This window comes from Enoplosus armatus, chromosome 2 (assembly GCF_043641665.1).
Source record: "Enoplosus armatus isolate fEnoArm2 chromosome 2, fEnoArm2.hap1, whole genome shotgun sequence".
Taxonomy (NCBI): domain Eukaryota; kingdom Metazoa; phylum Chordata; class Actinopteri; order Centrarchiformes; family Enoplosidae; genus Enoplosus; species Enoplosus armatus.
In genome coordinates this window covers 6284678-6308292 of record NC_092181.1, presented here as the reverse complement: position 1 = coordinate 6308292, position 23615 = coordinate 6284678, and the positions used below count along the sequence as shown (strand labels likewise).

The following is a 23615-nucleotide window of genomic DNA, read 5'->3' as shown; positions in this document are numbered from 1 at the left end:
AACATGGAAGGATGTCTCAGAGCATGTAATGCCCCACTTTGAGCGACTATTATTATTATTATTATTGTTGTTATTTGGCGTTGATCATAAAGAATATGTAACAAAATGAAATAGTATGGCTTTTAAGTGTTTGTAAGCACATGCTATAACAGGATTTGGGTACACAACCATTTTTTATTTGTAAGCTAGTAGTTCTTGGGTTTGGTCAATGTCATTACATTACATTACATACATATATATATATATATATATATACATATATACATATATATGCAGCATAAGTTGTGAGTGTAAACACCAACTTAGAAATTAGACTATAAATTCGTTGGACTTTTATGTCAGCCTTAATATCTCTATTCATTGCAGACCTAAATGCCCAAAACAACAGAGCGAATGCTGTGGTATCTAATAAAGTCTCGTCTCTTTGATATTCACAGCATCACGACCTTAATCACTGTGAATAAGGCTTTTAGAATAGTAACTTACAAAAACTGATGAAAAACCTTCAGTAGTAGTAGGACAGTAGTCTATTCACATTATACAAGATCTAGTCTCATGTCAAATCACCATTTACTGTGAATTATTGACTCAACAACACTGCAACTCTTTTCGGAACCAAGCAAGACTTTAAAATTTACCATCAGTCTAAGTAAAGAAATTCAGGAAGACTCTTCACTAAGATTTACAAAATGTACTACTACTACTGTTGTAGTGCAAGGGTCAGGTCCATAATAGTGTAGCAATATACCAGAGACCTGAAAATGATCATGTGATAAGTTATTATAGAGGAGAGAGGCAAAGGGGATTTTAGAAACCCATTAGCACCAAAAAGTATGGTCTGGTGTGTATAGAACAGGGCCATGGTCTTGAGGTACAGGGGTGCAGATCCCTTCGGCAGATTTTGTGATCAATAAATCATCATTACATGACTTTGGCCCGAAGATATAAAAACCTATTTATAGGTTGAAAACAATCAGTCCAGTATACGCACTCTGGGAGGCAGGAGTTGTAGCCTTGTCCCCTGTAACACTAATGTGATGTTAAAAGATTCCCTTAGGAGACAATGAACCCCAACTAGCGCACGTCTTTGATGTTTTTCTATATAAGAGCGACAGCTACATGTCAGAAAAACTGAGAGAGGAAAAACTAGAGTGAGACCACTATCAGTAATAAACTGGTTAAATGGGAGGAGGTCATTATGCATAGAAACCTTGCATAGCAAGTTACTTAACATTTTAAACATACCTTGAGGTCAATGTGTGCAAAGAAACCTGTAGAACACCTTGCTGCTGTTGACTTTAATCATCCATACTTCGGAGCCTTTATTATAGGCTGTAGTATAAATGTAGGCCCACACTTTAGAGGGAGCCCTTGGCCTACATTTTTAACTGTTTGAATACAAAACAAGTCTCTCCTCTTACTCAAGGCCTTGAGGTCTGTGGTGTTTCAGAAGGCTGGTGGACAGTCAGTCATCTAGGAGGCCAGGTTTGTTGAGAGCTAATCAGCCTAACACATTTTCAAATTATGCACCAGCATCGCTGCAGGTGATTGACAAAGATGACAAACCTGCTCTTTGCAGTTATGAGTCCCATGTGATAAGACAAACACAATATTGTTTAATGTCTCTCTGTGTTCCTTTTGGTTAGGAATATCACTTAATATGGACTTGATGTTTGATATTACCCTAAAGTTACCATTGATCCCTGAAAGCATTTGTGTACACTGATTTTTGTGTATTTCTACTCCGGTCTTCATTCTCCTGAGCTATGTTAGTTCTTCCTCTCTCCCTTCTGTCTCTGTCTATTTAGACTTTGCCCTCACTAAGGTCATTTGAAGCTCAGGAAACAGAAATCAATAATGAGTTCAAATTTACTGGCAAAGTGCTTACCTTGTATCCTCAGTGCCATTCAATCCAGCATGGGGCTTGCATCTGCCTATTGCAGAGTCAAGTTTCACATGTCCGTGGTGCTCAGGGGGCTTCTGAGGAACACATTACCAGCAAAAGAAATGCACAATCATTACAGATGTAAAAACAAAAACAAAGACTGACAATACAAAAGGGAGTGTACTGTCTTCTTGGTGAGAAAGTAGTTACATTGGTAGTCAATTCAATTACATTCAATAGGCTTTATTGGCATGAATGTTTCAAAACTTTGTTGCCAAAGCATCAAAATACAATTATTTGGACAGTACACAATAACAGTAATATGAACATTAACACAACATCAAGATTGATGGACAGATACAGTCTTTGTGTACAATGTTTGTGGACTGTGACCTAACCATATGGCAAACAATAAAAAGCGTTTCCAGTGGCAGTTAACATATGGGCGTCATTGGAAGGAGTTATCGGCTAATTAGCATGCTAACGTGGTCTGAATAGAGACTTGTCGAGCTTTAATAGCAAACCTAACAACAACTAGTGAAACCAGCCTGTCTTGTGATGCAGGTAAGATAACAAGCTAACAACTACGTTAACTGACAGACTTGCTCTGCCTTCATCGGCTTAAATATGACTTCATGTTAAACTAACGTGTTACAGAAGGAGTAATGGAAAAGACAAAATATTGCTTCATACAAAGTGAATCACGAATGTTGTTTTAAAGTCCCTGCTGGCCGAGGTCTTTTCACCAAACTGGCAGAACGTGTCAAAAAAAACCCAGTCAAGTCAAAGATAGCTTACCGTGTCCGAGGGACTTCATTTTTGTCAGGAAACTCCGAACAAAATTGAACTTCCAAAACGAGTCCAGACGCCTTTCTCTAACGCACGGCAACGTTTGTGTTATCAGTTCCACGTACCAAGTTGTATCGACGGCTCGTTTTCTCGCTCAGCCTGTTGACAACTGACTAACTGACTGGACTCAGTTCCTTAGAGGGGAAAAAAAAACGTAGCAGTCTATCAAGGCCAGAGCAATCGAGGCCGAGCAGCGGAATAACTGGATTGCTGTCTGGTCCGGGGCTGACGATCGATTTTTCGACATCGAGCTTCTTTACAGGCCTGGAGCAGATGAGGCAGATGTGAGAAGGTAAACAGTGTAAAATGTAAATAAGTTCATTACAATAGTGCCCAGTGTTTTCTAGATAATATTACCAAATCTACAGGACCTCATAATTAAGTTATGAGCCCATGTTAAGTAAGTAGCTTGACCTAAAAAATAACCATCTAACAAAAACTAGAAGATGTTTTTTTTAATCAAGTTATCTTGTTACGTGTGTATGGCAAATGGCATACATATGGCAATGTAATGCGTAACTTGTCCGTGAATAGAAACCACAGTTATTTAGTCTTATTGAATTATTTAATTATTAAGCTTATGATTTATCTGATTAAAGTCTTCACAATGACATTGTTGAGACCAATGCATTTCTGCTATAGGAAAACACGGAATATATTCTCCACATAAAGTGCAGTCCTGTGTTTTAAATATGCGTACGTGCTAATTGAGTGTTGCCACCTAGTGTTAATGAATTGCAACATCATGAATTGAAGCTGACGTAAGCTTGATGTGTAGGCTAAGTGTGTGATTTGAAAGAAAACGTTTTCAGGGTTTTTCAGTGAAAAGACAGATACATTTTTTATTATTAGTTTGCACCTTTCGGTGTCAGTTTTCTTCATTTATGTAGGTCCTATATTCTAAATGATATGTTCACATTCAACAGGTTATATGCTAAGCTTTGTCAGTGATGACTGCTGTTCAGCTCCCACTACCGTAAATACACCACATTATTATGTCCATAAAGGATGCTGTGTGCTTATGAGTCAGTGAACCTGTCACATAACCCAGGTTTAGTGGTTGTACAGTATGTGTGTCATAATGAACTGCACCATAAATGTCACATAACTCTTTCAAAAGTCAGTAAAACCCTATTTGTAGAATTCACCAGAACGCAATCATGGTGATCAGTTTCATTCAATTTTTTGGCTTATAGTTTAATATTTTGATATGTTGTATAGGTCTTGTCCAAGTTAGCCATTCATAGGTCTGTTGAGAGAATTTGATTACACAGCAATAATTTTTAAAAAATCCATTCAGTTTGACTTTTATACACTTGCCAAAGACATGATATTCTCCTAAACCTTTCAGCACTGTACATGATGAACTTCACATGCAATACATTTAATGTGTTGTTTCATGCGTGACTCCTGTCACACAACAGTTTAATGGAGAAGGCAAGGTCCACCGTGTAAGCTAACAGTGTGATACTGGCAACCACTGTTTCCATGATAACCAGTTCTACACTTTTGTCAGGGATTTTTTGTTCGAGGTCTCTCAGCTGCAGTATCTTGGTAAAACAAATCACTGTGGCCACCATGTAGAGCAACACCCCAATCAGACTGAAGCCAGCCAAAAATCTGTCAAAAGGCAGGAGACATCGCCCAGCAAAGTCGCCTAATATTACCACCAGCGTGACAAGAGACATGAGGACACAGACACCGTATGACACGCCGGAGACCCACACCCGCCAAGTATGTGCTCCACTAGGCAGTCCACAGACCACCTCCACAACCAGGGGTATCATCTGACAGCCTCCCCAGAGTTGGAGTGTCTTGAGGAGACCAGGCATGCTACCCATGTAGCCTCTTTGCTCATGGGCTTGGGTACGAAGAACGTAGGACTCCGAGGTGTAGGCCAGGAAGGTGAGGCAGGAGGCCACAGCAGCCGCCACAGGGCGTGGTGAGGCCCTATGATGATCCATGATGATCCAAGGGAAAACCACAGAGGCACTGAAACACATCAGTGAGCCTAAGAATGCCACTGTCATAGTCAGGTTCTTCCAGGATATTGGGATGAGGCTGTGAAACTGGATGACGCTGAAAATATGGATAAGGAGTGTAAGTGTGAAGAAGAAGCACCAGGTAAACATGCAGAAGATCCTGAATGTGGTGAGGTATTGGAGGTCAGGTGGATTTTTGTCGGAAGGTTCCAGGGAGGCCACAAGGCTGAAGGTGGTACAGCCGGATAAGACTTCAAATGTCCGCAACAAAAAAAGGGAACTGGTGAAGTCTCTGGCCTCCAATACAATCACAGGCATTGTCACAATGTTGAATCTGAATGATCCAGTATCCAGGAGACAAGGTACCCTTAGGTGTGTCAGATAATACCTCAGTCTCAGTTCCTGGAGATTTATTTAAAAGGTCTTGTAATTCAAAAGCTTTGTCAACCAGTTTTTATCGAAATATCCACCTAATGTTGAGTGATGAAGAATAGTCCAGTACAGTCCACGGAAACAGTCACCTCAAACAAGTCTTCTCTTGTACCGTCAAAGTTTCATGAAATAACACATGCCTTCTCTCTGTTCTGTTCACCAGGGCCTCATCCTGTTTACAGACAGAGTAAAATGTCAAAACAGTATCTGTTGGAATATATTTTATAGCACTGTCGCTGTCAAAACAGGCCTCGCCTACTTCCTTTTTGAGGTTGCAGCAGTGCTTTCAGTGTCACTGGAAGTAGGTGCAAATGACCACAATAAAAAGCATATGCAAACACAGCTATCTTCCTCCCACTCTTGATTCTCATGAAACGCTGTTCCTTTTTTTCGGAGGTAATAAACTACCGTGGGTACAGGTCCTTCTGACTGACAGAAATCACTGTGCCACCCCCTGCCTGCCACTTGTTGACCACTTTGACCTCACTGTTAAAATATGGTCACATGCAGTTCTCTGAGCAGCTGTTTGCGTGGTGTTTGAAGCTGTCTGCGCAGCATTTGTGTTAGGACAAGATGTGTGCGGTAGATCATTTGAGCGAAGTGTTGCTCAGAGGGCCTGGTTGTGGGTGTGGATCTGCTCTATCCTCAGGGGAGAAGAAGCTGATATTGTGACGAGCATCTTGTCTCCTTTTTCATTTGACAACACTTGGAAATGTGTTTGAGTTGCTTGCATGAAATGGAGTGTTTGGATATCTGTGTGGGTGCCAGCAGCAAGCTGTAAATCTTTTATTGTCTGAATGTATATGCATGCATGAGAATGCCTTTGTCTTGTTTACATACGGGCGTGCATGCTACTACACTGTAGAATAAATATGTGTGTATGTTTGTGTGCATGCATGCTTCCATAGGGCAGATGCCAGTATGCTTGTGTGTGTGTGTGTGTATGTATTTACACAAGCACAAAGAGTCCTCTGAAGATCCCAACCAATCACTTTGCCTCTGTGTATCGGCACACCTGCTCTCTCTGTTATAAATAGACAGTGGATACATCAATTCCCTCGTGTCACACAGCTCAAGTTCAAAAACATCTGCTTTGACAGAAGGGAGAAGACACACTCCACAAAGACAGACAAACAGTGGTAACCTGCTGCGACTGAATCATGGCTGTAATGTGTGTATTTGGGGTTTGTATTCATTTGCCAACCGTTTAATAAAAGTTAAGCTGTAACCAATGATTTCACCATGATTAAGGCTCAGTTGTGCAGTTTATTTCAATTGTCTCATATTTAAATATTAAATCGTTTTTTATTTAGATACTCTACAGTGCCATAAATAAGAATCCACCAAACGTAAGGCCACATTGTGGCAACAGTTTCCATCTGAGCTTTAGAACTTTGTGAAATTGTTCTTCGTCATTGCCAGACAGCAACCCCCGCTCCCAAGTGCTTAATTATTTTTCCAAGAAGATTTCAACAGCATTAGATATTAATAATGATTTGGTAATTCTTGCAGAAAGAAACACAGAAGGTTTCTGATGTATATTATACGCTGTTGTGAATATCTCACATTTCTCGTCATTTCTGCATAGAACTAGTGCCCCTCTGTGGTAACACTATGAGTTGCAACTTTTCAGAGGTCCCAAAATATTTGAGTAAATATGAAAGGCTGCCTGTAGTACTGGATGAGCAGCAGCAGAGGGTGAACATCCTCATGTTATGAACACAGATGCAGGGAACCCTGTCTGTACTAACTATAAGTACCTCTTTACTTGCAGAATGCAATGTACTGAGCTTCCAATGCTGACAAAAATCTTCATCATATTGCAGACAAATACACATACTTAGTGTGCTTATCACCATGTGTTCTAGTTTGTGTAATATGTATACATTATACATATCATTGCTGCCAGTTGACAATTGCGCCCTCATAAACTGTAAACGGCTGTTATAATGAAAATGAAAATAATTTGCTGAAATGAAATTAGATGTTTGTTAAATTCATCTCTGATTGCAGTACTCAGTGAAGTACTCAGGGTGACATGTACACATAGCTATTTTAACTGGCAGTAGAACTGTTGTGTGTGTTAAAAGAGTTACAAGTGCTTAGGGTTTTTGATTAACACATTTACTTCCTGCACTTTGAATACCTAGTTATTCTCTGCATTATATTGTGTAACTTATGTTAACAACAACAATAATAATAAGAATAATAATAAGAATAAGAATAATGTAACTGTATTCATATACCACAAAAAATGTTACAAACAGATGTATAATGCAATAAAATACAAAAAATAAGAAGCAATTTTAGAGCTGAAATAAAAAGAAAAACAAAAGCATGCAGTTGCAATAATGGAACTAAGACAGGAAATAAAAAGGCCTTTGCCTTTGGTGAGGGGACCAATCTTAACACCTCTCAGCTTTGCAGTCATTTATTTTCTAAGGCTGCCCTTGTATCATTTATAAACCTCTCATTGCTGTGTGTTGCTTAAGGGAGCCTGATTTGAAAAGAGTCATTAAAAGGTTTGTCTATAAAAAAGGTACTTTGAGTGGAATTTTTAACATGCCACTGAAAGCAAGCTGCACAAATAAAGCTTTTGGTCTTAATGAATAAAACCAAAAGCTTTATGCTTAACCACCAAAGATAAATAAGATAATAAAAATAAAAGATCTACTGGAAAGATTGAGCTTCCTCATTCTAGTCAAAGAGATCAACCACATGAGACAAAGTGTGAAGCACGTCAGATGAAAAAAAAAAGAGCCAACGTGTGACATATATATACGTTCATGTAGCAAAAGGAGGAGTTGCGTCTTTTAATTCTGCCAGAGTGCTATGATTAATCCAACCTGAAGCAAATTTACACGTGACAATCGATGCAAAACAACATTCTGTGATCATTTCACACACCAGTCCAAAAAATACTTTCAGAGATGGTTTTATTTTGTTTTAAGGTGGGATGCATCTGCAATCTTGCGGCACTGACAGAGAGCACAGTTCCATCATGTCACACAGGAAGTCTCTCGACTCGCAATTGTGATTTTTACTCTAAATGCTACGAGCACTATAATTCAGTGTGGCATTTGTCCAACCACCATGTATTTACAGAGCAAAACATTCACCCCACTTAGAGTTTTTGATGTTTAATTGTTTTACACTCACTCACAAGGGATAGTAGATAGGATCAACAGAAGTTGCCAAAATAAAATAGAAATCTCATCAAAAAAGTACAAACAGAAATTGCGAGACATGCATACATATTCATCACACAATGCCACATTTATATCATTACTGGTCTAACAAGTCTGTTAGGGGTCACATATTAACTGTGTGTAATCAAGGTGTAACAAATACCTGTACTATATCCTGAACATGATTTCCTAACAGCAGATATGTTGTGTACATAAACCTTCAAAGACAATGGCATGGTTCTGTACAGCAACTTAATTACTAACTTATGTAAATACTTACACGGCCTATTCGATGTATTGCACAACTTTTCTTCTGACTTCAAGCAAAAGCTCTATATACAATAAATCTACTGCAAAATGAAGATTATCAGAAGCCTGACAAAACATTTTCAGTTTAGGTTTGAATATACATACAATTATAACCGATCTCAGGTCATCAGGCATCTAGGGAAGATTATTTCATCTCATGTTGAGCCTTAGCCACCCCTCGAAATTTAGGTTTGACATAAAATTTTAGGCTTAAGATTTAGATTTGTCACTCCATAAAATGTCCATAAAATCACCTCAACAATCCATGCATCATATAGTAAGCACAACAATACTATTTTACACAAATAATTGTGAAAATTTTCTACTTTCCTTCTCTAGTTGTATGCTTAATTCATTTTTATATTCACTTCCTGTAACACCTTAAGATGTTTCCACGAAACACCAGCTAACCCATTTGACCATACAAGTTTCATCTTATTACTGATCGCAGATGGTTAAATATAGAACATGTTAAAATAACAAACTCCACCTCCATATGAATGCTATAATAGGTCAGATATTGCAAGCTACTGTCCAGAGCTTGCTGTCCACAATCACGGTAAGACCCCTGAGTTATCTATCTAAAACTAATAGTTTGAGTTGAGTAATCTTTCACATAAAATTCTGCCTATTCATTAGTTAGCTCAGTGCCATCCAATTTAAATTGACATCTTATATTCAAAGTTTGCATTGTTTAACTGATTCTGTGTCCATGCCATTTTATCATCTCTTCTCATTGTTTAACCCTTCCGTACAGATGGCAAGGCTGTGGCATCTCGTGCTCCTGTGCTGGGCATGGAGTCCTCGATGTCTTTCATCCAGTGTGAGCTTCAGTGGTACACCGGAGGAGTGTGAAAAGGCTCACTTTGTCCCTGGTTACAATCTGGGTGGAGAAGGCTTCGACATTGTCACGATGGAGCGGAAAGGTGCCTATGTCATCGACACTGAAACATGGAAGCGTGACAATGGCACTTGCAGGTTATACAGAAACAGCTACATGAATAAGGAAATGCAGAAGGTCCCAGTTGCCGTGGTGGACTGGAGAACCCTCCCCAAGTGCAGTTTAAAGGTCTCCAGTGTACTCTATGATTCTGTTGAAACTCTTGTCAATGATTCCACATCATCTGTGACCAATGATTGGAAAATTGGCCTTGAAATACCTGTAGACCCTACTGTCACTGTTGGGGTTGGCTTTGGAGGTACCCACTCCAAAGAATCTACCTTTTCCATGAAAAAGTCCAAACAAGACCACTACACCTTCTTTCGCCATTCTATCTACTGTAGCTTCTACCGGTGAGTATGCGGACAGATATTTGTCTTCACATCATTAACTCTGAATTAATTAGGTCAGTTCATTGTGAAATGCTTTGTTTTACAGTCTTCTGGAAGTGACTGTGAATAAAATGGGACTGTGATAGACTGTAACTAATTTACACACTTCCTTTGCTTCACAGCTACAGACTGGCAACAAATCCTCCCTTGAGTCATGAGTTTGAATCAGCCGTGAACTCCCTTCCTTCTTATTCACATAAAACAGAACAATCATATCGCAATCTGATCGACACATATGGTACACATTATATCATCCAAGTGTCTCTGGGAGGGGAGGTAAAGGCCATCACTTCTGTCAAGACCTGCAAGGCAACCATGAATGGACTGTCGGCGACAGAAGTCAGTGACTGTTTGTCAGTCGAGGCTTCGGTTAGCTTTGCAAGTAGTGCCAGCATTAAGGCCATGTACAAGCACTGTCAGGAGAAGAAGAAGAAGTTAGACTCTAGCCAAAGTTTCAGTGGCACATTTAATGAGCGTTACACAGAGGTCGTTGGCGGAAACATTGACGGCACTGATGTCCTCTTTGAAGGCCAATCAAACCCCTCTGTCTATAACAGCTGGCTTAACTCACTGAAAAACACACCTGATGTGGTCCGATACAACATAAAGCCCCTGCACACCGTACTGCCGAGTGGTCATCCTGCCAGGGTCGGACTGAAGCAAGAGGTGGAGACGTACATCAAAAAAAATGCAGTGTTGAAGAAATGCTCAGAAACCTGCAAGATTGGCCACAGATCCAGCAAAAGGGATCCCTGTGCTTGTGTTTGCAACAGTAATCAGAATATAATGTCAAACTGTTGTCCTGCTGGGAAAGGTCTGGCAACATTAATGGTCTTCAGGCTCTATGCAGAGGATCTGTATGGTGATAAGTGGTCTAAGACAGATGGTTCTGTTGAGGTGACATACGGGGATCAGAATAAGCGCACTAACATCATAAGTAACAATGACAATCCTAAATGGCTGGAGACATTTGAATTTGGACCCATAACCATCAACATGAGAGACAAACTCAAATTCAGTGTTTATGATGAGGATACCTACTGGAACAGTGATCTGCTCGGTGAGTGTTCATTTGATTTGCGTAAAGGGGTGGTGAGAGACTCTTGCATGTTAAATCATGGTACCTTCTTCTTCTCCTACAAAGTAGAGTGCGCAGAAAGTCTTAGTGGTAACCAATGTCAAGAGTACACACCCTCTCCCATAAGTCCCTCTCTGGCCAAGGTCTTCCACACCAGAAATGGGGTCCTTCTCGGAGAGATGGGGAAGAAGTAATAAATCAGTCAGTCAGTTCAGGTTGAGTTCAGCTGTGAGATGGGACGATTAGAGAATAAGGATTTGATTTTATGATGATCTTGCATGTAGCTAATTGCTTGTTTCTTGTTCTTCTTTCTTGTTAGTTACAAAATCTGTCAATAAAGCATCAACAAAGACAATGCAGGTGTCTGTCTGATTTTATATATTAAAATAAAGCTGTGTAATCTTGTGATTCACGTGTAACATTTAAATGTATATTTATAAATGCAACTGTCCAAACTTGTGAAGAGAGTGTGCTTAAGTTTGTCAAATCTATCAACCAATTCAATTAATTTTGTTAAATTATAACTTTTATCCTGTATACCTCCAGATGAGGTGAATTTTATTTTACTTTTTGAATTTTGAATTTTTTATTTACTTTCTTTAAAAGTTTTTTTCATCCCAGGAAACATTTTTCAACATACTACTTTGCAGCTACAATTTGAAATGTCTTCCCCGCTGTAGGCTGAGGTGTAGAGGGGGAGGGATTCATGCATACACAGACGTAGGTGTGCTCACTGATAGCTCTTGTATAAAACATTTTACCTTACAGCTGCTGTGAAAAAAAACATTTTGATCACTAAACAAGTTTACTCCTCATCCTAGTCAGCAGTGTATTGCACAGAAAACATGAATTCTAACCAACACATTATCATGGAGACGTTGTTCTATAAGAAAGGAAATGCATGTGACAACCTCAGGAGTCATAAAATGTGCTTGAGTGGGAGGAATGGAAACCCAGAATAAAGGAAGAGAAACGCATTTGAATAAAAGAGGGTGGGTGAAGAGTAAGGGTGACAAGAAAAACAAGACAGAATAAAGAGTAAATCATTGTTTGTGGGCCTTGCCACGCCACCGTCCTACAAAGACATTTAGCTGTGCCTCCCAATGATAAATGTAAAGTTAAAGCCTACGAAATGTCCCACTCCCCCAAAACTACTAAAATCACGTGTTTATATCAAATAACTTATCAAACCATCACTGTATCATTGTGTCCCATAGCTAATTGCCTGAAGAGCTGACAGTAACCTCTGAACAAGACAACACTAGGCCTCACATGTCGGGTTTGGAGGAGGGGTAATTTATGTATATGTGTGTGTATGTGTGTGCCATTGTGCGTGCGCACTGCGTGTTGTCCTTGGGTTGACATGCATAAAAACTGTATGAACTGTAAAAGCATGTGAACTCTAAACATGACATATTGCACACATATATACGTATATACGGCAAACATACACACACACACACACACACACACACATAAACGTGTGCGCTTAAAATAGCAAACAACCTGTGTCATGAAATACATACGTGTATGTGTCATGTCATCACTGGAATGTGGTTGTGGTAGGCAGTGTTGGGCAAGATACATGGAAAATGTGATCATTTGCCCATTGCTAATTATCCATTCTTTTTCTAGAAACTCTACAGTAGGAGTAATTAGTTACATTACTTGTTATATTTCTTTTCTTTTCTCTAAGTTCAGTCACATGTGGATGATGTTATTGGCAAAACTCTGCCATTAATCTAGTTTATTGCATTAGTCTTAATAAAAGTTGTATTTTGATGGACATTTCAGTCTCTGGTGGATCTCTCATAGAGCAGAGATTTCCCAACCTCCCGGGATGCAGACCAGTACCAGGCCACAGAACATTTGCTACCAGTGCACAGGGATATGGTTTGGTGATTGATCACAGTTGGTGACGGTGAGTAGGTTCATTCTTGTGTTTTGAGACATGAGCATGAACAAAATCGGATTTAAATTAAATTTGTACTTAATTTGCATCAAATGGTAGCGCTTTATTTTAGGTTTTGTTGATCAGTGAAGAAAAAATTAGTCACATTCACAATGATTCAATTGAGTAAAACAGGGGCAAAAAAGGCACCAGTGGTAAGTCTAGACTTTTTTGACTGGGGTGGCACACGCTCGTTGGGATAGCATTAATTTACCATTTCTCATATCTACTTTAATCACTAACATTACAATATCCTACAGTTTCTTACATACCTTTTTTAAAATGTTTTTACCAATCACAAGCAGCTGGACAATCACACAACAGAGTGACACCACTTTGCAACAGCTAGTTGACTGTGCAACAGGTTTTTATAACCACAGACAGCCACAGTATCATACATCTGCCCAATCTTTGATAGAGCAGCACTCTGAGGTTATAAATAAAGTGTTGGTGAAGTTGTGTGAAGTGTGAACTATGCTCCTGTGCTTCTCCTAAACTTCTAAACACATAGTTAAAATATCGGTTGGCATTAACGCAGACATTATTGAATTGTTTGTTCCTATCAATTCTAATAATGCACATCCCATAATTATTGATTGATTGTGACAAACTCACGATTCAGCTGCAACTTCTCAATAGGCATAAAAACAGGTCATCCATTCATCCATTTTTTCGTATCTATTTCTCTTGATCATGGTCAAAGGAGGCTAGAGCCTATCCCAGCATGCATTGGTTGAGTCACCAGTCCATCACAGGGCTAACACTTACAGTAAAACACATTCATATTTACAAGTAAAAAAACGTTTCAGTTTGCCTAACTAGTCTTTGGACTTGGAATGGGGCAGTCCAATGGGGCTGGATAGTTTAGGCCTGCAAAACCATGATACAGTCATTTAGCAAAACCAGGAGGCTCACAAGACAGTCCTACAGTTCTACCTGTAAAAAAAACATGTTTTCTTTTGACACTACATTTGCACCTCAAAAAGGAAGTTGTGCAAAATAAACACGATTCAGCCTGACAGACAGCAGCTGCTGCCTGACTACAATGTGAGCGCCCCGTTTTTTAAAAAGACTTTTGAAGGTAGGGAGGGTGTGGGTGTGCATTTCTTATTTGAACTGTATCCATGATTAGTGATGGCTCTTTCATTACCAATTTAAACTCATTGAAAATCGTTCTATCACTGACCAAGTATAATTTCATATAACCTGCTCTTTAAACATAGTTTCTTGGGGTGTATGCATTTTCACCATTCCACCAACTTTAAAGTTAGAAATTAAGGGACTGATGCTGCTCAACAGTGAATTGTAGTATTTCTCCTTGTGGTGAGTTAAAAGCGTGCATGATACGCAGGGGAATGACATGGGATCTAAAACCCAAAAGAAGAGAAACTAATTTGATTCAAAAACATGGGAAGAGACAAAGGGGTGACACACAAGGTAAAAAGGTTTAAAAAATAATTCAAGTGAAAGTAAATTATGTATGTGTGCCTTGTTCCTTATGCCAGCACCACGAATAAAATCATCTGTATGTATCTAATAACTTGTACATTTTTGTCTGTATATGAATCATTAAGCCTCAATGTATAGTGCCACAGTAATCAGTACCGGTAACCTCAGTGCTGCTCACTGAACAAGACAACACTGAGTTTCAAACACCAGGGTTGCAAGAGGACCAAAGTATTAGTGTATTTGTGTATGTGTGTGTTTTGTGCGTGTGTGTATACTGTCAGATTGGGCATCAAAGCTTTGTCACTGTACTAGCAGCATGCATCAACCTTGCACACACTAGGTTAACTTTGGGTCAACATGCATAAAAAACACTGTTACAAACACAAGCTATATTTTTCTGTGTTTAAATCAGAAACAGAAATAGAACTCTGGACATTGAGATTTAACAAGTATTTCAAAACCCTGGTGATTTGCAGGGGACAAGAAAATAAGACAGATGTGGAGCCCCTGGTTTCCCCCTCTTGAGCTGAGGCTGGCTGGGATAGTGAAAGCAAGAGACAGAAATCATCAAGGCAGTGTTTCAGTTGTGTCAATATCTAACGAGTTGAGACAGAGTCCAGTTATGTTGTTCTTATGTGTCTCTTTATGTTCTTTATGGAGTCTTGTGTTTGAAATTTTGTTCCACTTTTGGAAGTTTGGGTCGGTTTTCCTCCGTCTGAAAATCAAGATCAGAAATTACATTTCTATAGTCAAGACAATGACACCATCTCCTGGAGAAACTGGGACCCCATAGATTAAGACTGATCGAGTGTGTGTGTGTGTGAGCTGCATGTTGTGTATGTACACATATACATATCGCAGTCTGATCGACTTGTACATATGGTACACATTACATTACACACGTTTCTGTCTATAACAGCTGGCTTAACTCACTGAAAAACACACCGGATGTGGTCCGATACAACATAAAGCCCCTGCACACCGTACTGCCAAACAAAAGACAGATAAACTCTCTCTTGACTAATAGAGAAAGGAGAAATAGAGAACGGTGCTACACAAGCTAAAAAGGTCACAACGAGGGAAAGAAAGAAGAGCAAATCATTTGTGTGGGTTTGGTCTTTGTGACTCGCATCAAAGGTCCGCTGGCTGGTGTGAGGGGTGGTGAGCAGACCTGTGTCTGAGGACCACAGATCCTGGGACCGGGTATAGGGGTGAAGGTGTGACAGGTACTGGGGGGCAAGGGTATGGAGGGATTTGCCTCTTCCTCTTTAACATCAACCTTTTTGAGGTCGCAGCAGTGCTTTCAGTGTCACTGGAAGTAGGTGCAAATGACCACAATAAAAAGCATATGCAAACACAGCTATCTTCCTCCCACTCTTGATTCTCATGAAACGCTGTTCCTTTTTTTCGGAGGTAATAAACTACCGTGGGTACAGGTCCTTCTGACTGACAGACATCACTGTGCCACCCCCTGCCTGCCACTTGTTGACCGCTTTGACCTCACTGTTAAAATATGGTCACATGCAGTTCTCTGAGCAGCTGTTTGCGTGGTGTTTGAAGCTGTCTGCGCAGCATTTGTGTTAGGACAAGATGTGTGCGGTAGATCATTTGAGTGAAGTGTTGCTCAGAGGGTCTGGTTGTGGGTGTGGATCTGCTCTATCCTCAGGGGAGAAGAAGCTGATATTGTGAGGGAGCATCTTGTCTCCTTTTTCATTTGACAACACTTGGAAATGTGTTTGAGTTGCTTGCATGAAATGGAGTGTTTGGATATCTGTGTGGGTGCCAGCAGCAAGCTGTAAATCTTTTATTGTCTGAATGTATATGCATGCATGAGAATGCCTTTGTCTTGTTTACATACGGGCGTGCATGCTACTACACTGTAAAAAGATTTCCTATGTAGAATAAATATGTGTGTATGTTTGTGTGCATGCATGCTTCCATAGGGCAGATGCCAGTATGCTTGTGTGTGTGTGTGTGTGTGTGTGTGTATGTATTTACACAAGCACAAAGAGTCCTCTGAAGATCCCAACCAATCACTTTGCCTCTGTGTATCGGCACACCTGCTCTCTCTGTTATAAATAGACAGTGGATACATCAATTCCCTCGTGTCACACAGCTCAAGTTCAAAAACATCTGCTTTGACAGAAGGGAGAAGACACACTCCATATTGTGTGTATTAGGGGTTTGTATTCAACTACTTAATAAAAGTTAAAATCTTACCTGATCAGTTCATGGTTAAGGCTCAGTTGTGCAGTCAACAGAGTTTTCAGTCATCTCATATTGAAATATAATGGTTTGCCTAATAGAAACTAAGGATAATGCAATTTCTTTGGAAATATTTTAATTTCTAGTTTTGATCCTATTTCTTTCACCATAATAGTAATAATGATTGAGTCATTCTTGTATTAAAGACATAAGTCTGAAGGTCTACTTTTTAGCACAAGCTGTTATGAATACCTCACCTTTCTAGTAATTTCTGCATGGAACTAGTGCCCCTCTGTGGTAACACTATGAATTGCAATTTTTCAGAGGTCCTAGAATGTTTGAGTGGAGAAGGAGGGCTGCCTGTAGTACTGGATGAGTAGCAGTACAGGATGAACATCTACATACATCTACATCTAGCAAACCTATCAAGTCACTGTAATGAATATACATGCTCCGACACACATCTAGACATACATACATGTATATACATAACATACACCTTCACACAGCTCACCCACAACCTACATTAACAATACAAAAGGTAACATATACTCATACATACATACATATATTTCTATATATAGAGAGGGAGATCATTTAAAATCGGGGGGGACAAGAATGTGTAATATGGTGGACAGATTTTCTTTCACCACTTTCCAGAAATTAGCTACACCAGGGCATTTCCAAATCGTATGACAAAAGGTACCAGCTGCACCAATATGGCAGTCATGTACGTCCTGTGAATGAAATTTAAATTAATTTGTTGAGGGTTTCTGGACGACTGCTTTACCGCATCCCAAACACCAAACCTGGGATAAGATCAGGGATATCTTCCCGCCATAACGAGTCTACTGGCAATGGGAAATATGTTTTCTCCAGAATATAGCCACATAAATTCAAGACAATTCCTCTTGTTCCCAGAGTCTTGCACAATATTTTGAACGATGTGTGCTCTTCAAGTGGAGCCTGCCAAGAAACCACATAGGTCTTCATGGCTGTCCTCAACTGTAGGCACTACAAATAAAAAGTGGAGGCAGGGCCGGCTCTGGGCATAGGCGAACTAGGCGGTCGCCTAGGGCGCCACCTGCCGGAGGGGGCGCCGCTCGGCTGTTGTTATTAATGTTATAATGTTTGCCGGGTTAGGGTGCCACTTTGCCGTCGAGTGGAGGGTATATTAAACTGGATAGAGAACTCTCCAAAAGAGCATAGTCCCCAACTATGTTACCAAAAGAATGTATCCCCGTGTTGTACCACTGCTGACATTGACCAAACTTAATTTGGTGCTTGCCAATCAACAACCCGTCATTATTAAAGATAGGAGAATATGGGTTCCAGAGGAATTTAGTAATTATTACTCTGTTCCAGAAACGAGACGGAGGTGGCAAAGGCAAAATTGAACTCACAAAGTTGATTCGGGGAAGCACCTTAATTTTAATGACAGACATATGAGATCTAAGAGAGTTTGGCAGTGTTGACTATTTTGCAAGATCACGAGTGATCTTAGGTGAGGTGTTCTCAAAGTTGATTTTGACAATGGTCTGCAATGATGCACAAATCTCAATGCCCAGATATTTGAACTGTTTTGCCACTGGTATGTCCGAGGGCCGTGTTACCGTATAAACTTCATTGTCTCATTATTATTAGTGTGTTGCCTCAAAGAGCCTGATAAGAAAATGTGGATGTACAGATGACAAACTTTGCTTGTTGCGACGAACTTGTTGAACAATTTTTAAAATCATCCTTCATCAATTCATAGATCAGTCACTTCACTTGCAGCACTGACAGAGCAGAGTTCCATTATACGACAAAGGAAAAGTCTCTGGAGATGATTATCACTGATTTTAATTTGCAATTGCAATTTCTACTGTACGTCTATGTGCTATAAGCACTATCATCAAGTGTGACAGTTGTTAAACCACTGAGTATTTACTGTGAAGTACTTTCTCTTGTTAAAGGACTTTCTCATGTTTTATTGTTATACATTGAATCTCAGTGGATGGAATGAGTTTTTTTGAATGCGCAAAACACACTCTTTAATGTAATGGCAAAAATATCTCCCGACAAAAAAAATCTAAATAAGTGCACAAAAGTCGCATAATCATTTATATGACAAGTGATCTGGAGCCAGCCCAACAGCTGCTTCGTCAGTTTCCTACTTTTCCTGCTAGCAAAACCCACACCACAACAACTGATGATGAAGGTTTAAACGAAGTGATGTTAGCATTTAGCTGCTTAAGCTGAATGGGTGTGGGAATGATGAGGTCACTGGTTTGGGCTGGTTGGTGGGGCAAAAAGAGAAGGGGCATTCCAAACAAACCTGCAGCAAGATTATTGAAAGGAGGGGAATGATACAAAAAAAGAGAATATCAAGGCCCTGAATATGCCTCAGAGTTTACTATGTTCTGGGTCTGAATCATGGTGGCAGCAGCCTAAGCAAGGTAGCTCATCATTGAAATGTAAAGAAAGCCATAAATCTGTCCAGAGAGGGCTTCAAAACCGAGTCTGTGTGAATGGGGCACTAATGAGGGACACCACTAAGACCTGCGGCAACTTTGAAGTAGCTATGGAGAAGGAGTCTGATCAGACCAAAATGTAGCTTTCCTGGAGGGCTTGTGAGGGTAGAGTATCACATAAATACAGCAAAATACAAAGATATTCTGGAGGAAAACCTTTCAGACTGCACAATAACTGAAGGATTTATTTTTCAGCAAGACAACAACCCCAAACATGAATGTTCTGTCAGTTGAGTTCACTTGCTCTCATCAGCCTTTTGGAACTTTGACTACTGCACATTGGCACTCTGCAACCTGTGAACATCTACAGATAAACATACTGTATTAACATTAATCGTTTTCTACCAACAGATGGTCAGCTGTGCAACAAGTTAGAAGAGCCACAGTATCACATTTCTATCTAACCGTCAACAGAACAGCGCCCTGTGATCACAAACATGGCGTTGGTGAACTTGTGAGGGTGAGGCGAGTGTGGCCAGTGTGAACCCTCACTTTTATATGCTCATTTGTCTTGTCACTTCCAAACAAACAGTGAGAAGATGTGTTATATAGCTTTAATTGTGAGAAACTCGCTATTAAGCTGCAGCTTCTCAATACATCAGTTTTCTTGGATGGATGAGGGGAACACACCGTGGAAAGGTCACTGGACTATCACAAGGTTAACACACAATTATTCAAATTTTAATGGTTAAAATTGGTATAAAAAAAAAGAAAAGAGGCAGCCATATCCTGACTTTTAGTTCTTAGTATGGGGTCAAGCTTCAAAAGCACTGGATCCTATATTTCCCCCATAATGCAGCTTGATAGCATCTATTGCATCCCCCAGTTTGCAACACTGGCTTTGTGTCAACTAGACTACGAGTCTATCTTAGCTTAGCATGCCAACATTTGCTTACTAGCACCAGACACAAAGTGCAGCTGAGGCTGACCTCATGTAGAGGAAAAGCCGCTAGGATTCATCCTCTATGGACCATGAATATCTGTAGTTGTTGAGATTTTACAGTCTGGACCAAAGTGGTGAACTGACCCACTGACTAATGGACCGATGTTGTCATCCATAGGGCCATGCCCCTAGCATGGCTAAAAATCAAAAAAAAACTTAATATAGTGAAACTGAAATATACAGTTTTCATAGTGAAACACAAATATACAGTTTCTAAATTATATACAATGATTGAAAGAAGGAATACTGCTTCAGCTAGACTTAATCTGAAATAGAAAAAAGTCTGGTTGCTTTCATTTACATTGCTACAGACAGAATAAAATGAAGTCAATCTTATGTTTTACTGGACTATACTTTTACAATAATGCTCCACATGTTTTAACCTGCCCCATTTAGCTACATTCTTATTACATTCCTAGGCATACAATATTAATATGTCTATGTTTAATCTTATTTTTCATCTTAATATGGTGTGAAGTAAGTGAAAATGCGTGAATGCAGTTGGTTAAATATAAACTTGTTAGAATCTAATGGATTAGATTGGCAGTAAAGACTCCACCTCCAGGACATTAATGCTACAATATAAGTCAGACTTTGAAAGCCATTGACCAGAGCTTGCTGTCAACAGTCAAGGTAAGGCAAGACACCTGAGTACTTTCTTCTCTGTTACCTGCAGTTTGCATTGAGTATTTTTTTCATCGACTTCATAGTTCAAAACCAATGCAAATTTATACTGAAACTGTTCATTTAAAGTTTGCATTGTTGAACGTTTTTTATGTCCATGCCTCTTACTGTCGTTACTCCTTATTGTTGCTTTTTATTTCTTCCGTGACAATGGCACTTGCAGGTTATACAGAAACAGCTATCTGAATAAGGAAATGCAGAAGGTCCCAGTTGCCGTGGTGGACTGGAGAACCCTCCCCAAGTGCAGTTTAACGGTCTCTAGTAAAGTTTATGACTCTGTCGAATCTCTTGTCAATATCTCCAGCTCAGCTGTGACAAATGATTGGAAAATTGGCCTTGATTTGTCTGTCGACCCCACCGTCATTTTTGAAGGTACCCACTCCAAAGAAACTACCTTTTCCATGCAGAAGTCGAAACAAGACCGCTACACCTTCTTTCGCCATTCTGTCCACTGTGACTATTACCTGTGAGTATATGGACAGATGTTTGTCTTCTTGTCATTAACTCTAACTTATCTATTCAGTTCACTGAGAAATGGCTAACTTTCATTTTAAAGTGTATAAACATAGACCTCAACACTGTAGGTAATCAATAAAAAAAGAGTGTGCTGGTAAGTACAGCAAATGAAGAGAAGACAGCAATTTTACTTTAATTGAATTTTGAATGGAATGACAATGGACCGTAACTTATGTATACGATCCCTGTGTTTTACAGCTACAGACTGACAACAAAACCTCCCTTGAGTCATGAATTTGAATCAGCTGTGAAGTCCCTTCCTTCCTATTCAAGTAACACCGTACCATCATATCGCAATCTGATCGACACATACGGTACGCATTACATCACACAAGTGTCTCTGGGAGGGAAGATAAAGGCCATCACTTCTATCAAGACCTGCAAGGCAACCATGAATGGCCTGTCGGTAACAGAAGTCTATGACTGTTTGTCAGTCGAGGCCTCTACTCGCTTTGCACATCCGGACTATAATAGTATTAAGTCAATGATACAACACTGTGAGGCAAAGAAGAAGAAGCTCTCTATCCCAAGGTTCAGCAGCATGTTTAGTGAGCGTCACACAGAGGTCGCTGGCGGAAACATTGACAGCACTGATGTCCTCTTTGAAGGCCAGTCAAACCCCTCTGTCTATAACAGCTGGCTTAACTCACTGAAAAACACACCTGATGTGGTCCGATACAACATAAAGCCCCTGCACACCGTACTGCCAAGTGGTCATCCTGCCAGGGCCGGACTGAAGCAAGAGGTGGAGACGTACATCAAAAAAAATGCAGTGTCGAAGAAATGCTCAGAAACCTGCAAGATTGGGCTCAGATCCAGCAAAAGGGATCCTTGTGCTTGTGTTTGGTCTGGCAACATTAAAGGTCTTCAGGCTCTATGCAGAGGGTCTGTATGGTGATAAGTGGTCTAAGACAGATGGTTCTGTCGAGGTGACATATGGGGATCAGAATAAGCGCACTAACATCATAAGTAACAATGACAATCCTACATGGTCGGACACATTTCAGTTTAGAGTCATAACCATCAAAATGAGAGACAAACTCACATTCAGTGTTTATGATGAGGATACCTACTGGAACAGTGATCTGCTTGGCGAGTGTTCATTTGTTTTGCGTACTGGGTCAGTGAATGAAAGCTGCATGTTAAATCATGGTACCCTCTCCTTTTCATACTATGTAGAGTGCGCACCAAGTCTTAGTGGTAACCAATGTCAAGAGTACACACCAAAGAGAGTCCCTCTCTGGCCAAGGTCTTCCACACCAGAAATGGGGCCCTTGTTGGAGAAACTGGTGAGCAGTGGTCAGTCAGTCAGTCAGGTTGAGGTCAGCTGTTCATTTAAGATGGATTGATTTTTAGGAGGTTTGATTTTGCAATGAATATCTTGAAGTAGTTGCTATTATCTGTGTAGCTTTTAAATCTTCTCTTTTTCTTTGACTTCTGTGTGCAAACATGATTTGATATCTTTGTAATTACCCAGATTTATTCACAATATTTTGTGAGGAAGATTGATAATCCAGTTTTTATGCTTCTTTTTCTGTAACATGTAATGTGTGTTTTAAAATCTGCCAGTAAAGCATCAACAAAGACAACACTGGTCTCTGTGTGATTTTATATTTTAAAATATCACTTGTACTTTTATATGTGAGTCTTGAATATACTGATAATGGCACAAGTATGCACACAAACCTAGTGCTGCTGAGTGAAGACCATGTTCACTGAACTTTTAGCCTATTATTTCCAATGATCTGCCCTTTAATCATAACATGTAGAATACAGTTAAGAATGAAGTGGCTGAAACTACACAGTAGGTGTACATGCCTACCAACCAAAACATTTAGCAGTGAGTTTAGCTGATATCAAAAATTAGAATAAGACATTGATTCTCTTGCTCTTACTGCAGCTTGGTTATATGAACTACGCTACATAGACTTTGGATCTATTACCAAAATCTGACATGATGTGATAATGATCATAGTTGCCGCAAGGACACTGGAAAATTTGGTTAATTTAAAACATAATGATTAGCCCCAGGTGTTTTGGTGACCTGAAGCAATTCAGGAGGAATAATTCTGGGAAATACACTTATTTGCTTTCTTGTTGAGAATCAGATGAGAAGATTGATACCACTCTCATGTTTGTACTATGACTATCTGTCTAAAGGTAACAAAATCCACCTACCAGCACTTCTAAAGCTCACTAGTTAACATGTATCTTGTTAGTTAAAATTTGTACAAAAACTGAAGTGTAAAAATGACACTTCTGAAGAGGAAAGAAATATGCCTTCATCCATGGGTACATA

General features: G+C 39.7%; 3 protein-coding genes and 1 pseudogene across 3 annotated transcripts in view; 2 read left to right on the top strand and 2 right to left on the bottom strand.

Moving 5' to 3' along the window:
* The window catches only part of LOC139292887 (testis-expressed protein 2-like), a 29310-nt gene extending 26504 nt beyond the window's left edge, over positions 1–2806 (bottom strand). The window contains exons 1-2 of the mRNA XM_070915289.1: positions 2684–2806; positions 1889–1980 (exon numbers count right to left, since the gene is read on the bottom strand). The gene's annotated coding sequence lies outside the window, so the exon portion shown is untranslated. The remainder of the gene's footprint in view (positions 1–1888; positions 1981–2683) is intronic.
* A 748-nt stretch (positions 2807–3554) lies between these two features.
* On the bottom strand, positions 3555–5034 carry LOC139301698 (myeloid-associated differentiation marker-like). The gene has a single exon (XM_070925148.1). It carries the CDS (start codon positions 5032–5034, stop codon positions 4132–4134), a length of 903 nt encoding a protein of 300 aa, XP_070781249.1. The 3' UTR covers positions 3555–4131.
* Positions 5035–9402: 4368 nt separating this feature from the next.
* On the top strand, positions 9403–11401 carry LOC139301117 (perforin-1-like). Its single transcript, XM_070924423.1, has 2 exons — positions 9403–9938; positions 10100–11401. The coding sequence occupies exons 1-2, from the start codon at positions 9403–9405 to the stop codon at positions 11247–11249; spliced, it is 1686 nt and encodes a 561-aa protein (XP_070780524.1). The 3' UTR covers positions 11250–11401.
* Positions 11402–17651: 6250 nt separating this feature from the next.
* Positions 17652–22637, top strand: LOC139303221 (perforin-1-like; annotated as a pseudogene).
* The last annotated feature ends 978 nt before the right edge of the window (positions 22638–23615 follow it).

Bases quoted from the DNA above. Each gene is read 5' to 3' on its own strand.
- LOC139301698 (XM_070925148.1), bottom strand. From the start codon at position 5,034: ATGCCTGTGATTGTATTGGAGGCCAGAGACTTCACCAGTTCCCTTTTT.
- LOC139301117 (XM_070924423.1), top strand. From the start codon at position 9,403: ATGGCAAGGCTGTGGCATCTCGTGCTCCTGTGCTGGGCATGGAGTCCT. The intron at 9,939-10,099 runs GTGAGTATGCGG...TTTGCTTCACAG, and splicing joins ATCTACTGTAGCTTCTACCG to CTACAGACTGGCAACAAATC.